Source organism: Pleurodeles waltl, chromosome 5 (genome assembly GCF_031143425.1).
Source record: "Pleurodeles waltl isolate 20211129_DDA chromosome 5, aPleWal1.hap1.20221129, whole genome shotgun sequence".
Classification (NCBI taxonomy): Eukaryota; Metazoa; Chordata; class Amphibia; order Caudata; family Salamandridae; genus Pleurodeles; species Pleurodeles waltl.
Window position 1 is genome coordinate 1662391084 of NC_090444.1, and position 19156 is coordinate 1662410239.

Consider the following 19156-nt stretch of genomic DNA (forward strand, 5'->3'; position numbering starts at 1 on the left):
CAAAGCTGACACTGCGGCCTGCAGTATGGTTTGTTGTCAACGTAAAGGATTACTGCAGGAGCTTGTTTACAAGAAGCTCTAGAAATCACAGAGTACTGCGCTGTATTCCAATGAACTGCTCGCAGTCAAGTTCTCGGATAGGCGTGATGTGTACGTGCTCACAACAATTCAGGATGAGAGCACTTCCTCCATCACGGTTTGCGATCAGACGACCGAAGTCCACAAGCCCACCTGTATACTTGATTACAATAAGCATATGGATGGAGGGGACAACTCACACTTGGTACAAGAAACTGTTTACCCACCTGATCAAGATGGCAAAATACAATGAATACTTTGTTTATTGTCAGACAACCACAGGAAAACTCATGTCTTTCCTCGACTGTCAGTTTTCTGTGATTGAAAGCCTCACTGCTGCTACCGAGGCAGCAGCCTCCCATTCATATGTTCTGGAGGATGTGGGAAGGCTGCAGGAGTGACACTGGTGATCGCATTCTTAAAACACCCAAAAAGGGGATCGACCATGTTGTTGATGTAAAGTGTGCTCGAAGCAGGGAAAGAGGCAGGAGAGTCGTGTTTACTGTTCCCTGAGCCCATCAGCCAGACCTGTGTTTTCCTACTTGCTAATCGCTCATAATAAAGCAAACGTCTGAGAAATTGACTGATGTGAAGTCACTGTTGGGTAACCCTTTCAATGGCTGTGCATGGATAACTCAAGTCTATGGGCCACTACTTTGTTAGGCAAGTAGCCACAGAATTTTTGTTCATCTACTTCAGGAAATCATGGTCTGCTCAACACCTTCATCAGAATGTGGTAGGTGTTCCGTTCAACGATTAACATGCATTATAATCCCTACACTGCACATACCACTAGACAGAATATGTGCCACATTGACACGGAGTACCCTGTATGGAAAAATGTTAAAGGCGTGACTGAATTTCTAAAGTGCTTGTTGGGGAACTTATGTATAATACACAAGGACCACCCTGATTGCCAATGAGAACCAGAGTGTGTTTAATAAGTCGAACAAATGTCCTGCAGGACATGTTTACCAACATTTCTACTTAATTGAAAGCGTGAAAACTCTATTTGTAGCTTCACTTTCAAAGCAAAAGTAGAAGTGTTGGTGAATGAGACCCACAGGATATTTGTTTGGCTTTTTAATTTAGAGACGTTAGGCAGTATTCACCAGCATGTCTGCCTTGGTTTCAACAGTAGATATGGTTGCTCCGTTCAAGGAATAGGCTTCGCAAGGCATACTCGGACACCACCAACTTTCATCCACAAACAGGAAGGAGTTGGATTTAGCACAGGAAGTGCGCTGATGGTATATGAAAGACACGTTTTCTTGAGCTTCAAGTAGGTAGGGATGGAAGGCATTAGTATATCTCCACTTGGCAATTATACAGGTTTAGTCAGGACTCTGATGCAAACATTCATGAATGGATAAGAAAAGCTTACAGTAGGTCTGCTTTCCCAGGGATACTGCATTGGTAGAAGGCAGATAGTAAATGTAGTACATATACACATGCCATGACATCATCTCCACCTATGGATTCAAACCCATTGGTGCTGCGCTCGCTCTGAATTAATATGACATGTATAGGTCAAGGTTTGACCTGCTTACCATGTTCATGCTCCGCCAACCCTTGTTAGATGTTCAGTTTACTGTATGATAAGTGAATTAAGTCACAGCACTGCACATAACGGTGGATGGGACATATGCTACATTCTCATGAACTACCCTGTGTGCCTGAAACTACCCTTCTTCATAGTTTATGATGTTCTCTTTAGGGAACTTCATGAAAATTCCCCTAGCATGTCTGCCCTAGTTTCAAAGGTAGATATGCTCACTCTTTTAGAGGAATAGGCCTTGCAAGAAATACAATGAGTGCACTAAAGGCACATGAAAGACATTGTATCCTAAGCCTCATGTGGCTCTGAGGGGAGCCTTTAGTAAAGGTTCCTTATGCATGCATTTGGTAATGTTCAGGAAGAAGGTGGCGGTTCCTTGACAGGTGATAAAATAAAGTAAAACGTATTCCATCCTATGGCATATGAAGGTGATGGGCCCTTGTCAGGCGGCAGTAAGTTGATGTGAGTGCAATGATCGGTTGGATTGGGCCCGTAGCCGACGGTATGAAAGTGTTGTGTGTTGTGCCTGAATGGCGTGTGAATGGACCATAAAGCGATTGGTGCAGTTACGAGGCTTTGTGGCTCACCTTCAGAAGGCTTTGTTTCAATATTCAGAAACTTTGATAAGTATTTATGCATTGAAACCAGAATTTCTGGAGGTGCTAAAACTAACCAGTGTGAATGGTAGATTAACTTTTACATACTAGTACCAGGGGAGTCCAAGGGTGCATGACTTGTGTGTCTCTCACCAGTTTTTCTTCACCCATAATCCCCTGCAAATCACAAACTTTTCTTAAAAACACACATTTTCATTGCATTTCAGTGAGACAAAGTCACAGATTTCCTACCACCCAAAATTCCCCTAAGTCTCCCGAGAGAAACTTTGCCTCACTTGTATGGGTGGGCAAGTGGCCGCGACAAGGAATGACTCAAAACATATTGTGGAGACATCAAAATTAGCTATCACAAAACAACCTGGTTTGTAAGGCGGGCATATGCGTTTTTTGCCTGGGTTCGGCATCCATATAAGGAAACCTTCTAAACCTAGATATTTCTAAAAACTATACACCCACAGGAGTCCATGGAGGTGTGGCTTGTGTGGATTCCCCACGGTTTTCTTACCCAGAATAGCCTGCAAAGGTGAAACATTGAATAAAAACACTATTTTTACTTGCATTTCTGTCATGTAAAGTACAGGAATGGTTTCCCCCTTGTCCTGATAAAAGGCTACCCCACATGTATGCCTCTGCCTAGTGCCCGTGTCAGGAATGGATCACCCCAGGGTAAACAATAGCCCTCATGCAAGGGCTACCATTGACCATTGTGTGATCTATTCCTGTCACGGGCACTAGGCCAAGGCATACCAGTGGGGTAGCGTTTTTATTGGGACAAATTGGGGAATGCTGGGTAGAAGGAAGTTTGTTGCTCCCTAAAGATTTCAGAACTTTCCATCACAGAAATTTGAGTCAAAGTTTGAGGTTCGCAAGGGATTCTGGGTAAAAAAAAAAAACACATGGTGAAAGCCACGCAAGTCAGCCTACTCTGGATGGCCCCAGGTGTCTAGTTTTTAAAACGGTACAGGTTGGCTAGGGTTTCCTAGGTGACGGCTGAGCTAGGGTACGAAATCTCAAGCTACCCACATTAGAAAAAAAGGCCAGTTCTCCGTGGAAAAATGTGCTGCATCTATGTTGTGTTTTGAGCCATTTCCTATTGAACGCACTAGACCTACCCACACAAGTGAGGTACCATGTTTGTGGGAGCATAGAATAGTAGAACATTTGATATAAGCTACTGGATTTTGCTGCATTTGTGCCTTTCAAATGTAAACCAGTGTATAAGGAAGATGACATTTTGAAACATATAATCCAAATCATACACTAGTATGGATACCCACAAATTCAGAAATGTAGAAATGACCACTGCTCCTAAACTCTACATTTTGTGTCCATTTCAGAAATACATCGGCTTCCTTGATACCCATTTTTCACTCTGCCTATTTCAATGAAATATGAAAAACCACTGTACGGTGCTTCTCAGTTGTTGGATCTGGGTACTTTGGGTTCTTGGAGACCCTACAAACCTTATATATCCTCGCGATCAGAAAGGTCTAGCGGACGTAATGGTATATTGCTTTTGTCAATCAGCCACTGTGACAAAAAAGGTACAGTTGAAAATGTTGCCACAAATGCCCGTTTGTTCCTACTCATTTTTATTATTTCCTTATTTCAACAGTTATTTTCCTTGGCAAAACCTTGAGGGACCTTTACATTTGACCCCTAGCTGAATTCAGAATTGTGTTTACTTTTCAGAAATATGTAGCTTTTCTCGATCACCCATGGGTTTCAAACTCGTTTTCACCACAAACTGCAAGTAGGTTGAGAGCCTACAAAATAGGAAAAATAGGTTTACCTCTTAGAAAAATACCAAAACTGTGGTACAAAATTAGGTTTTTGGACTCAGCTCTGTACGTTCCTAAAAGATGGGAAGATGGTGACTTTAGTAAAGCAAACCGTTTGTGGCTGCCATATTTAGGGAAAAAAAAGAGCCACTTTTATCTGGAGCATAATTTTCCTATTTTTCCAAAAAATCTCAAAATGTTGTTATATTTTGCCTATTTTCTCGTTCTCCTCCAGGGGAATCCACAAACCCTGGGTACCTTTACAATCCCCAGGATGTTGAAAATAAATGATGCTAGTTTGGCATGGATACCTAACGTGGAAGAAAAGTTATGGAGATCTAAGCGTGAACTACCTCAAATAGCCAAAAAAGGGCTCATCACTGGATAGGGGAGGACCAGCAGCTAAGGGGTTAATTGCCATGGAGTTGGTAAATGCTTCAATGGAGGATAAGCTAAACAAAAGTCCTCTTAAAAACTCCATCACAATTCCATTTGACCACAGATGCTTTATCAGAGGATCTCCTAAAGCGTGGTACACTTGTTAAATTAGCTTTAAAGGATCCATGAGAAAGGTGTGGTCATGCTAGGTGTAATAGATAAGGTAGCAACTGTTCCGGATAAGAAGATATAGGGTGAATATTACTGTCTAGACTATAAACAGAAAAGTGTTTCCATTTAAATTTGCAAGCCCTGTCTCGTCTCTGCCTTTTGCAGGGATTTCTTTAGAATCCTTTGGTATATCTAAATGTGAATATTCATTGTAAAATCTATAAGTGCAAATGTATGAATTGGCTTCTGTGGAATATGATGTTCTCATAGAAGTAGCTCTGTGAACCAGTTTTGTCAGGTTCATTTCAGGCGACTATGATGATTTGGCATGGTTCCCTCTTTTTCTTCTTCAGCACCTGTGGAGCCATAGGCATTGAAGAAAAGTGTAGGCAAAGATTCCTGACCATGCTATTGAAAACATATCACCCTGCATGCTCATAACAGTTTGTTTAAAATTATCATTTTGCGGGACTGAGTGGCTGCAAAGAGACGCAACTTTGGTTTGCATGGACTCAAGATGTTATTGAGTGGTTGCTGTTTTAACTCTCATTATTGGCACTTCTAAATCAATCTGCTCAGTCAGTCTGCCCACTGATGTTGGTGACAGCACATGCCTCTCCGTTAGTGTGATGTAATATTGTATTGACCATTCCCAAATTCTTTGTGCTTCTACTGACATTGTTCGGGATTATGTGCCTCCTTGCTTGTTGATATAATGCATTGTTGTCATACTGTCTGTGTGCACCATTACTGAACAGCCTCTAATCCTTTGCAGAAAGGCCAAGAGACCAGGTGTCAAAGCTTTCAGTTCTAGGTAATTGATAGGCAAACTCAACTCTTATTTTTCAATTTCTAATTAAAAGTAGGTTAAGACATCATGGACAATACCAAAGTGACTCTTTCCCAACTCAGCAGTATGAGCAGATGATGAATCAGTTACAGACAGGAAAACAAAACAAGGCAGATGTGACAAAATCTTATAACATAAACAGTGCGGCAGGTAGGAATTCAGACCAGCCCTGGCTACAGCACTGGAGGGACCCCAAGCAGGGTGGAGACAGAGGAGTAGGAGGAGAGATAAAGCTGAGTGGACTAGCAGTGAAACAGAAGCTATAGTGAAGAAAGAAGTGCATAAAAGTGCTCACCTATACGCATATAAATAACACATACACACATATTGTATTTATGATACAGAACTCTGCATATAAATAAAGACAACACTGGTAAGCGTGCTATGTAGAAAATCCAGGGTGTGAGGCTCACCCACAAGGGTGGTAGGCTCATGATCTTCCTGTGTTGAATTGACCTACATCCCTATGTAGAAATCTCATTGCCTACTTGTAAGAGCAGACAGTGCTTCTTTAAAGTGTTATTTAATAAATAGTTAAATGGGTGGTATATATTATTACTCCTGTGCCTCATCAATTTCCCACACTTTATTCAAAATCAGGAAGATCATAGCCAACTACTAAGAGGACTTGTAGTTAGGTATTATGTTTAGTGGACTGGACTTAACAAAAAAAAACACTTACTTGTATTTCTAATTCTCTCCTTATTGTAATATGTGGTAACAAATTACCAATCAAATAACAGCTGTAGGGTTCCTAACCAGGTTGTGCATCCATCCAGTATACATAGAATACAGACTACAGTGAATTGGTCCATACAAATATCTTACACATTGTGCCAGTAAAACATTCAGCTAGCAGTGGGTGGTCTGGAAATTACTGCCCTCAGCACTCCTACGATACACAGAGAAGAGACGTGGAGACCATTTCATTTATCAGTTCTGTCAATGGTATACCTATTGGTCCATCTGAAGTTAAGGGTAGGAAGACTGAGGGGAGTTATCCATGACCATTAGTTCTAGGGAGAAGACTTTAAGACAGATGCAATGGTTTAATAAGAACATAGTTAATATGGGTGTAAAGGAGCAGAGCTATGGCATCTGTTTTATAGTCAGCCTACAAGTCAGAGGTAGACAGATCTTTCAAATAATGATTCTTCTTGGGTGTACAAGAGATACAAAGAAGACAGTCTCTCTGGAGATGTCCATTCTTTAAAAACATTTGTGGACCAGGAGTGGCCAAGCTAGACTGATAACAAGTTTAGGGGATGACTCTGTTAAGATTTGAATCAGGAGAAATGAAGGGCTTATATAACATTTATTTGCTTCATTAGTTTAAAAAAAATATTCCGTAGAAGAATTTATGCAAGCTCAAACTCCATGTATCTAATATTAAAAAGAATGTGTTTTGATTTTGTCTCCACCTGATGAAAAATAAAGGACATCATGGTTGGCATGTCAGATCAATGCATGTCACAAGGACATTCTGTGTTCAATCTTGTACTATCCTTTTACAGATCACTGCAGGTGCAATAATCACATTGCTTCACTGAAAGAATCAATATATTACACAATCTCAAAAATGTCATCACCGCATAGTCAGCTGTCATCTGCATCACTTGCACAAGAGTCATGCCAGTCTGTGGCTTTGAAAGTGCCTGTGATTAGCAGCAGTTTCAAACAAAATAAACTGGTTAAGAATACATCTTACACCCCATTATATTTCATAATGCAGCATAGTTTCCACAGTTCCCGTCACTGTGGACATTTTTAGTCATTGTGTCTATTGATGATACCAACAATCACAGCACACACTCTGCGGGAGTTACGCTGTTTGGGTATGTAAATAAAAACTTGTTTACAATACAATAAATTAAGGCACGGACTAGACAGAGAGAGACATTAGTAATTAAAGTGCCTGATTACTGTGTCACCCAGTGTCAGAGTTTAAATATCTGACACCAACTCCTTGAGTAACACTTGATTCCTCAACCAAGCTACCCCTGGAACGTGCAGAGTATTACAGGAATACTTGAAATTGTACATATTCATAGAGAATACACAGATGGGTAGTAAGGGTGAAAGGCGCCGCACATCTGAGCAATAAAACAGTTGTACCGAGACAAGTAGTCAAAGTGAAAGCAGGGTCTGGTGCAGCCTGGCCCAGTGCCTTACTACCCGGTAGGCACAAAGAAGGGTAACAAAATACCCATAGACAAATTAGAACGAGATGGCCACAGCACACAGAGTATAAAGTTCAATGGTGTGACAGGGAAAATCTTCCTGAAAGTATATTTGTTGAAATGTAAAGTAGACTGGAGTCCAAGTTCTTGTTTTGCAGATGTAGCCTTTAATTGTAGATATCAAAGATATTTGTGTCATCAACGAGATACAGCCAACACGTGTTTCGTCACACAAGTGACTTCCTCAAGGCTGCAAAACAGTAATGAAATACAAAAAAGGAAAAGTTCTAATGTTATGGCATACATAAGTGTGTGAGGTTACACATGGGCTCATAAGTGAGCACATGAAACAGACTCCAAATCGTTGAATGTCAAAAACACTCAGTAATTTATATGTGAACTCAGTGGAACTAGTGTGGTGAGTAGGTAAGTGTAGAAAACACACATCAGAACTTGGTGCGTGAAAGGGACCCTAGACGTAGTGCATAAAACAGCAAAACAGTGAATTACCGTGGAAAAACATTCAAAGTTTAAAATTGGACAAGTGCAACCATGGTCTGGAGTGGAATCCATGTGCCTATGAAGTGAAGTGTAACAGGTGAAAGAAAAAAGAAGGGCTGAGAGACAGATCCGAACCGCGGATGAGTAAGAGTACTAAAGTTAATCAGGTGCCTTGACTGATGAGAGAAGTGGCGGTAACTAAATGCGTGGATCATACCTGGGCCGTCAGGCCAAAGTGGAAAGTAACAAAGGTAAGTGGAGCGGGAGCCTCGTGTTCAGTTAGCTGGGCTCCAGAGGTCAATTGTAGCTGGTACGAGAGAAACAGGACTATAAGTACGCAAAGAAACAGTACAGAGTAAAGAAGAAAGGATAAGAAATAGAATCAGAGAGTAAGTAAAAAGGGAGAAGAGAAGAGGTATAGATGAGTGGTGTGTAAATGAAGAGAGAAAGGTAAAGAGAAATAGGTCATCCAATACATACCTTCTATGAGTCGATCTGTCACTAGTGTACCTGGGTAGGTAGTGAATAAGTAAGAGGAGGACAATGGTAATAATGGACCCTGATAAGTCTCTGGTCAAAGAAACCTAGGAAAATGGCGTAAAAAGGGGAACAAAATGCGAATGAGCCAATGAAGCCTGGACAAAGAGAACATGAACGTAAGTAATTGATATGTATGCAGGTGGTGTTAAGGCGATAGGGAGTGCGTAGTTTAAATAGAGAACAATAGTAAGTGAGGCACTGGAATGGAAGGTCAAGTATTAATGGCCGCAACGAATTTGTACTAGAGAACAGTAGTAAATGCAGAATGAGCTGAGGGTGGTAGGGGTGACGGCTAAGCGCGGTAAGTCCATCTAGGAAATGTAAACTGGTAACACTGAGAAAGTCCAGAAACGTAAACTGGTATGGTGGTAGTGGAGTAGGTAGAAACTAAGCGGGGCCCCAGAAAATAGGGCTACTTAATTAACGTGGGGCAAGTAATCATAACCACGAACAGACTAAGGGAAGGGGCAGGAAGTATATACGCGTTTAAGATCAATTGGTCAAAAAGAGATTGGGCAGTGGATACAATTGCGAATGAGCCAACACACGAAAAAGGGGCGAACCACTAAAATGAAAGTGGAGTCGATCGGTCATGGCGTGAGGTGATGAGGTAAGGACGTGCTAAGTTATAGAACAGGAAACCGTAGGGAAGTGTGGCAAGCCAGCAGCACGGTAAGAAAAGCACTAAACACACTAAGCCGGTAAATGGCGCAAGAACGCACATAAGGAAGTCGTCAACGGAGAGTGGGCTAGGTGCAGGATGAGAATTAACACTAGAATATTACGTCAGAGAAACGATACGGTTTAGAGGAAGTAGACGGAAGCGGGAGTAATAGACGGCATACCTGAAGTTCGAGGAACGTGGCACGAAGTAAGCGGAACGTAGTAATGGGCCGAGAGAGCTACCGGTCTTATTTTAAAGCTCTCGGAAGGGAGAATAGTAGAAGTCGAAGATGGACTAGTATAGTGAAAGACTAGTCAGCGCGGCGGCCATAATGGATATGAAAATAAAACGCAAGGTCGCCTAGAGTAGAAGACGACCGCGTATGCAAAGTGAAATCTGGTGGAGGCGGCCATCTTTAAAGAGAGGTGAAATAGAAGGTTGAAAATAAGCGTTTCATGAAAGAATAATGTAGACAGAGAGTGGGCATGCATAAAACGAAATACACGTTGGCAGAGAAAAGTGTAAGTGCGCTGTTGAAGTAAGGTGCGAACGGTTACAATGGTACAAATGGTTGGTTATGGTGGTAAAGAGAAGCACTGTGAACAAAATAAGCAGCAAGAACACAGAATCACACAGAGGTCATGAAGCATGGTACATATGATAGTTGCAGTCTACCAAAAACAATCGAGCATATACGGCCAAAGGTCATGGAGCATGATAATTTTACACATACAATGGTGATGCATGGGCATGAATAGGTAGTGCAGCATACATAAATACAATGCAATATGATATAAACAGGGATGTCATGACCCGTAAAGAGTATAGTGTAAAAGCAAAAGTAATCATGTATATTGGCCACGGAAGGGCCCAATTATCAAATGGAAGGCAACATGGGAGTCGGTCTTCAGAATTTACGAAAGAAAATAGTGAAGCTCACGGTCAGTGTTTAAGCCTGATTCAACTGAACGAAGTTTTAAGATCCACTTTGCCTCGCATCTACGCAAGTCCCTTGTTCTGTCCCCCCATCTTGGGGAGTTGGGAACATGCATCATGCCATGGAATCTAATGTTCAAGAGATCATTTTCCCCATGCAGGGTGTTGAAGTGAACAGCAAGAGGATAGTTGGTGTTGACATTTCTAATGGCTCTGACATGCTCTTGTATTCGTTCCTTAAGTGGACGTATGGAGCTACCAATGTAAATTAAGCCGCATACACATATTAAGCAATACACAGTGAACTTTGTGTTGCAGTTCACGAAGGTCTTGATTTGGTACGTGATCCCGGTATTGTAGGAAAATGTTACTTTCTTGTTGAGGGCCAATTGGCAGGATATGCAACAGCCACATTTGTAAAAACCGTTAGGTTTTTCTGGCAACCAACCCACTGTACGAGTTGAGGGGGAGGGGCCAAGAAAGCTGGGACACAGGGTGTTTCTGAGCGTGCGACCTCTGGTGTGCACAATGGTAGGTGACAACCCTACTGAGTTTTTGAGGCAGGTGTCCAACATTAGCAAGTGCCAATGTTTCTTCAGGATGCGCAGAACCGTCTTACTCACAGGGCTGTATTGGGTGATGAAAGCGACCGGTCTCCTGTTGGGAGAGCCGCTGGCGTCAGATTTTTTAGGGATTTTGAGCAATAAGGCGTGTTGGTTCTTGCTAGATATGCGTTTGCTGGCACCCGAGATGAGTTTATCAGTGTATCCCCTAGCCCGGAAGCGATGTGATAGGCTTTTTAGTTCTTGCCTGAAGATGTTCGTGTCCGTACAGTTACGTCTAATCCTAACCATCTCTCCATATGGAATGGCCCTGATCTGAGTAAGGGGGTGGGCGCTCTGGGCATGTAGGATCGAATTGCAGGCCGTGGGTTTTCTGTAGAGTCTAGACATGATCTTACTTTCGGTGATGTACAACAGAAGGATACACTGATAAACTCATCTTGGGTGCCAGCAAACGCATATCTAGCAAGAACCAACACGCCTTATTGCTCAAAATCCCTAAAAAATCTGACGCCAGCGGCTCTCCCAACAGGAGACCGGTCGCTTTCATCACCCAATACAGCCCTGTGAGTAAGACGGTTCTGCGCATCCTGAAGAAACATTGGCACTTGCTAATGTTGGACACCTGCCTCAAAAACTCAGTAGGGTTGTCACCTACCATTGTGCACACCAGAGGTCGCACGCTCAGAAACACCCTGTGTCCCAGCTTTCTTGGCCCCTCCCCCTCAACTCGTACAGTGGGTTGGTTGCCAGAAAAACCTAACGGTTTTTACAAATGTGGCTGTTGCATATCCTGCCAATTGGCCCTCAACAAGAAAGTAACATTTTCCTACAATACCGGGATCACGTACCAAATCAAGACCTTCATGAACTGCAACACAAAGTTCACTGTGTATTGCTTAATATGTGTATGCGGCTTAATTTACATTGGTAGCTCCATACGTCCACTTAAGGAACGAATACAAGAGCATGTCAGAGCCATTAGAAATGTCAACACCAACTATCCTCTTGCTGTTCGCTTCAACACCCTGCATGGGGAAAAAGATCTCTTGAACATTAGATTCCATGGCATGATGCATGTTCCCAACTCCCCAAGATGGGGGGACAGAACAAGGGACTTGCGTAGATGCGAGGCAAAGTGGATCTTAAAACTTCGTTCAGTTGAATCAGGCTTAAACACTGACCGTGAGCTTCACTATTTTCTTTCGTAAATTCTGAAGACCGACTCCCATGTTGCCTTCCATTTGATAATTGGGCCCTTCCGTGGCCAATATACATGATTACTTTTGCTTTTACACTATACTCTTTACGGGTCATGACATCCCTGTTTATATCATATTGCATTGTATTTATGTATGCTGCACTACCTATTCATGCCCATGCATCACCATTGTATGTGTAAAATTATCATGCTCCATGACCTTTGGCCGTATATGCTCGATTGTTTTTGGTAGACTGCAACTATCATATGTACCATGCTTCATGACCTCTGTGTGATTCTGTGTTCTTGCTGCTTATTTTGTTCACAGTGCTTCTCTTTACCACCATAACCAACCATTTGTACCATTGTAACCGTTCGCACCTTACTTCAACAGCGCACTTACACTTTTCTCTGCCAACGTGTATTTCGTTTTATGCATGCCCACTCTCTGTCTACATTATTCTTTCATGAAACGCTTATTTTCAACCTTCTATTTCACCTCTCTTTAAAGATGGCCGCCTCCACCAGATTTCACTTTGCATACGCGGTCGTCTTCTACTCTAGGCGACCTTGCGTTTTATTTTCATATCCATTATGGCCGCCGCGCTGACTAGTCTTTCACTATACTAGTCCATCTTCGACTTCTACTATTCTCCCTTCCGAGAGCTTTAAAATAAGACCGGTAGCTCTCTCGGCCCATTACTACGTTCCGCTTACTTCGTGCCACGTTCCTCGAACTTCAGGTATGCCGTCTATTACTCCCGCTTCCGTCTACTTCCTCTAAACCGTATCGTTTCTCTGACGTAATATTCTAGTGTTAATTCTCATCCTGCACCTAGCCCACTCTCCGTTGACGACTTCCTTATGTGCGTTCTTGCGCCATTTACCGGCTTAGTGTGTTTAGTGCTTTTCTTACCGTGCTGCTGGCTTGCCACACTTCCCTACGGTTTCCTGTTCTATAACTTAGCACGTCCTTACCTCATCACCTCACGCCATGACCGATCGACTCCACTTTCATTTTAGTGGTTCGCCCCTTTTTCGTGTGTTGGCTCATTCGCAATTGTATCCACTGCCCAATCTCTTTTTGACCAATTGATCTTAAACGCGTATATACTTCCTGCCCCTTCCCTTAGTCTGTTCGTGGTTATGATTACTTGCCCCACGTTAATTAAGTAGCCCTATTTTCTGGGGCCCCGCTTAGTTTCTACCTACTCCACTACCACCATACCAGTTTACGTTTCTGGACTTTCTCAGTGTTACCAGTTTACATTTCCTAGATGGACTTACCGCGCTTAGCCGTCACCCCTACCACCCTCAGCTCATTCTGCATTTACTACTGTTCTCTAGTACAAATTCGTTGCGGCCATTAATACTTGACCTTCCATTCCAGTGCCTCACTTACTATTGTTCTCTATTTAAACTACGCACTCCCTATCGCCTTAACACCACCTGCATACATATCAATTACTTACGTTCATGTTCTCTTTGTCCAGGCTTCATTGGCTCATTCGCATTTTGTTCCCCTTTTTACGCCATTTTCCTAGGTTTCTTTGACCAGAGACTTATCAGGGTCCATTATTACCATTGTCCTCCTCTTACTTATTCACTACCTACCCAGGTACACTAGTGACAGATCGACTCATAGAAGGTATGTATTGGATGACCTATTTCTCTTTACCTTTCTCTCTTCATTTACACACCACTCATCTATACCTCTTCTCTTCTCTTCTCCCTTTTTACTTACTCTCTGATTCTATTTCTTATCCTTTCTTCTTTACTCTGTACTGTTTCTTTGCGTACTTATAGTCCTGTTTCTCTCGTACCAGCTACAATTGACCTCTGGAGCCCAGCTAACTGAACACGAGGCTCCCGCTCCACTTACCTTTGTTACTTTCCACTTTGGCCTGACGGCCCAGGTATGATCCACGCATTTAGTTACCGCCACTTCTCTCATCAGTCAAGGCACCTGATTAACTTTAGTACTCTTACTCATCCGCGGTTCGGATCTGTCTCTCAGCCCTTCTTTTTTCTTTCACCTGTTACACTTCACTTCATAGGCACATGGATTCCACTCCAGACCATGGTTGCACTTGTCCAATTTTAAACTTTGAATGTTTTTCCACGGTAATTCACTGTTTTGCTGTTTTATGCACTACGTCTAGGGTCCCTTTCACGCACCAAGTTCTGATGTGTGTTTTCTACACTTACCTACTCACCACACTAGTTCCACTGAGTTCACATATAAATTACTGAGTGTTTTTGACATTCAACGATTTGGAGTCTGTTTCATGTGCTCACTTATGAGCCCATGTGTAACCTCACACACTTATGTATGCCATTACATTAGAACTTTTCCTTTTTTGTATTTCATTACTGTTTTGCAGCCTTGAGGAAGTCACTTGTGTGACGAAACACGTGTTGGCTGTATCTCGTTGATGACACAAATATCTTTGATATCTACAATTAAAGGCTACATCTGCAAAACAAGAACTTGGACTCCAGTCTACTTTACATTTCAACAAATATACTTTCAGGAAGATTTTCCCTGTCACACCATTGAACTTTATACTCTGTGTGCTGTGGCCATCTCGTTCTTACTTGAAATTGTATCCAATGCCCTGAGACACCAGCAGAAAGCAGCCATCACAATCATGGATTCTACCTTGCAAACTTGCAACTTCTAGCTGCCTTAGGAGAGAAACAGTTCAGACAATGTATTTATATAACACTACAATGCCACATCCTGGTCCCTTTCAAATTCCCTCTAAACTAAAATAAAATGGTGGCAAATGTATCTGTATTATAATGTTCTGTCAGTGTTCCCTTGATTGGTACATATCTTTAGATGGAGTACTCTAAGGATAACAAGACAAATTCAAAGTTATGCTACTTTCAGAATTCAATTCCACATTCAACCAGGGAAACGTTTTCACAGGCACTACCAATGCCTTTTACACTAAATGAAGGGAGAGGGCAACAAATGATCAGTGGGATGTGGATTTGAAGGTCAAATACCAGACATCTCAATTGCAGCAAGGCTACTTCCAGGAGGTAAAACAGACCCTGCACTGCACCCCACAGATCAGGTTTCTCCAAGGGCTACTGCTGGGCAGGATATCATCGCTACCAGCCTTGCAAAGCCCTTCAGTCACACATACACAAATATACCACTAACAAAATGCAGGGCAGCTGTCCACAGGCAGAAAGTAATTTTCTGTGATTCCACAATCTACGACAATTACTTACCTTGTAATCAGGTCTAATATTTGCAAAATATATGAAAGAATCAACAGCTAGTCCAACTCTTAGTCCTCCTCCTTCCCAAGATAATGCTGCCATCTGTTTTCCAGGAACTTTCAGAGTGCGAAGATGCTGGAAAATTCAATTTTGTGTTAGTGCACTTGCTAGAGACATTAAAGACATCAACTTAAAAATAGCAGTACAACACGTAGCGGTCCTTTAAGACAACTTATTTTTGACAGCAATGGGACCTAACTACTGAAAAAGGTATAAGCAACGGTTCCCAACCTGTGGACCGGGGACCCCTCGGGGTCCTCAAGGCCTTCTTATGGGGTCTGCGTCTGCTTTGACAATTAAATAATATTAACAGATTGGGTCCCCATCTTTCAATAATGACTCAGTTGGGGGTCCCCGGATTCCAATAATGATTCAGTGGGGGTCCCCGGGTTCCAGTAATGATATAGTGGGGGTCCACGGAATTCAAAAGGTTGGGAACCACTGGTATACAGCATTAGCATTATGTTTTATATAGAGAAGAAAAAGGTAATTACTTGTAATCATAGGTGTCTTTTAGTTGCTTCTTTGCAACTCATAAATACTGAACAGCCTTGTCTATGTGTGGGATCCAAAAGCACTAAATTTGCATCCGAAAAACATTCCTGTGTAACAGCCAATTTAAAAAAAAAAAAAAGAATAATTTTGGAGCCTGTGGACAGACTATCTTAGCCACGTTTAATTCAATTGTTGTTAAATAAACAGCCACCCTTTAGGGAAAAAAAGAGATAAAATTAAACATTATTTATACAAACATTTTTAGAAAGAAAATTGAAAGAAAAGAGGGGCAATGTAGGTAGATAGACTGCAGCTTGTAAAGTCTGGAAATCAGAAACGGATTTTCTAAGGAAGTACATTTCTCCAGTATCCCATAGCACCAATCATGGCAGGAGATCAATTTTAATATTACAGAAGCTTAGGATCCTGCCCAGAAGAGAGCCACTTTTTTTGCTCCTTCCAGTGGTAAAGAAGGCAGGCTGCTTATGACGTTCAAGAAGAGTCCCATGGAGGAGACCTAGGATTACATGCACCGAGCTTTACATCACACCCAGGTAATGTGGATGAGAAAACGTTTTCTTTCACAAAAGCACTTGACAAAGAACAACAGCACTTTAGTGGTAAAAATGGTTTAAAAGCAACAAAAACTCCAAAGTTATCTAAACTTTTTTAGCCATTAAATAGCAAAAGGGTAGAGCTTAGTGTCCCAAACGTCTGCAACAGGATCCAGAAAACATAACTAACTTAACAGACTCTTACAGGGTTTGATTGGAAACTGATGGAATGTACTTCTTTAAAGATGCTGTTCCAGTTTTCCAGGCTCCAAAGGTGGCAGCCTATCCTCCTGTATTCTTGCTAATTTCTTTAATTTCTCCTTTATAAAAGGTCTATGAAAGAGGTTTTTTGGGTTGCTAATTTCATAGTACTGCCTTTTTTCTTATGGATGGCTGTTATTTTTCAAGACAAATAAATAAGTTGTGACTTCTAGTAACACTCGCTCCATCCACTGGAAGATACTAAAATAGAACATCAGACGTGGGCCCAGTGGCCAGTGTGCCACTTGAACCAAGAAATACCTGATTATCGAACCCCATTCTGGGCGAAGCCAGTCTTGGGTTGCTCGTGTTCTAATTTAGGGAAGACCTGACCTGGCAGCTTAGCGTGGACTGTTCCTATTCGAGCTGGGTTCAGCTGATTTGCATGTGGATGGGTCCAAACTGGGTTGGCATGGTAGGCAAAAGGGCCATGAGCTGGGATGCTACCCGATCAAATGCCAGAGGTTAGACTTATTGCAAGCATTCCATCCATCACCGTGTGTGTGTTTGAGCCACCCTCATTTTTTCAAGGTTTCAGGAAAGCTTACATTGTTTTCTTCACTTTTTGCCCTACCAGCAATATAATGGTTGTCAGCCTTGGGTGGTCTGTACTTACCTGCACTGCCTCAAGTATAATGTTTGTAAAAAGTAATTATTGGCTCTTGTCAGGTAATTTCATATTGAGCCAGTGACGAGAGTGTTTCCTTTCTAGAAACATCCTTGTAAGGGTCCATCAGAGTTTTTTTTTTTGTTCAGACATTTACAGTACAGGTTGTCTACCAGCCAGTGGCAGGGTCATTTTTGTATCCTATTATTCTTGACCTGCGTGTCAAGGTTGACCTAACTTTGCCTTTTGCTTCCATTTTAAGCAGTCGGCGAGATGTTTTGTCATATGAATGTGGTATGAGTTGCATTAATTGTATGTGGGATTAAAGGAAAACTTGACGCTATGGTTCACACCCAACAGCAATAAACAGGAAAACAAAGGGAAACTGGAGCTAATGATAATAAGTCACTTTTATTACTTTCATTCTGCTTTCCACGTCTTAGTAATTGCCACACACCTTTACTCGCAGAGTGCTACTGCCTTAATAACTGGAGTGCTAAGGACAGGTCACAGGGGGTAAAGAATGGTTTTTTTCTAAAAAAGGGGGGAGCAAAATAGTGCGTATTTCCAGATTCTGTTCATCTCAAACAGCAAACGCTGGGATGATGTAGGCAGAAATATGAATAGTAATGATAAATAATCTGACCATGATGTAATATGTTCAAAATAGGAAGAAATGTCCTACAAAAAACTACTTGATAAATCTCTATGAATGGGGCTTAGCGTACAACAGTCCAGGAAAAGTAGCCTTTTTTAAAGAAATATACAGTTAAAAATACTTTCCCTGGAGTTAGAAGTACAAAATACACTTACCTCTCCAAACGGTGTGTAGAACTGCACTGTATTCACATCTTTATCCATGCTGGAAGCCATCTGTGAACCTGCCACAGCCAAAACACTTCCACTACAGTTCCACTGAATACTCACTACATTCATGCCAGTGTCAATCAGAATGGGATCTACATAGAAAATACATATAAGGTTGTGAACAACTAACTAATGCAAACAAAACACCACTGAAGTTACTAACAAAAGCAAAATGAACACTAGCCACGGCAAGAGCATTTTGAAATGCAACTTCAAGGAGATTAATAGGTGGATTTTAGAGATATTTTTGTACATTTTCTTGGGCTAGTAAAAAAGAGAATCGGTGTGCGAGGACGACAGACATTCAAAGTCTAAAATGATACAATAATGAAGCCACAATATCCTTGGGCTAGCCTTGTACCAAAGTGAGGCTATCTGTTACACCATTTTTATCTCAAGAGCTACCACACATGTAAAAGTTATCCAAGGAGTGAGCAAAACAGATGATGCTGAAAAACGTTTTCTAGACATTTGTACCATACCCCAATACCATATATTACATAAGAATTCACATGGAAAATTAAACACTTGCAAAAGTATTAAGATATGAGGTTTAGTTCTGCTTATTCCTAGTAGTCACTTAGAGTTAAATAATGTAACCTCAACATTAAAAAAATTAACCAGGTTGCTCCCTGACCACCTGCAAATGCACATTCCTGTTACTTGTCAGAGGCAGGAGGAGAATGACTGCTTCCTCTCGTGGCTTGCAGCTTCCATCAGCAACCTTTTTTAACAACTCAAACTAAAGTTCTTCATCTGTGACATATACTGCTGTCCTCTCGCCAATATAATAAGTGAAACAAATGTGTGTGCCATTCTCACACTAATGGCACGCAACTTTACCATTATCAACAAGCTAAAACTATACCTGGCACTGGAAATATGTTTGACAGCTCTTAAACTATTGATGCCAAATATGAACCTAATGAAAGTGCTGGCGCAGGTGTTATAATAAAAAGTTTTAATGAGTGTTTATGTATTTTGAATAGTAAGTTTATGTAGAAAATAAAATAATGTAGAAAAATAATGGACGTATTTGAAAATGTGATCACAAAGA

At 41.5% G+C, this 19156-nt stretch overlaps 1 protein-coding gene across 1 annotated transcript in view; it reads right to left on the bottom strand.

Annotated features, from left to right (window-relative positions):
- The window catches only part of WDR35 (WD repeat domain 35), a 267899-nt gene that overhangs the window by 179240 nt on the left and 69503 nt on the right, over positions 1–19156 (bottom strand). The window contains exons 8-9 of the mRNA XM_069235987.1: positions 18046–18191; positions 15265–15390 (exon numbers count right to left, since the gene is read on the bottom strand). Coding sequence (XP_069092088.1) covers positions 15265–15390; positions 18046–18191 — 272 coding nt within the window. The remainder of the gene's footprint in view (positions 1–15264; positions 15391–18045; positions 18192–19156) is intronic.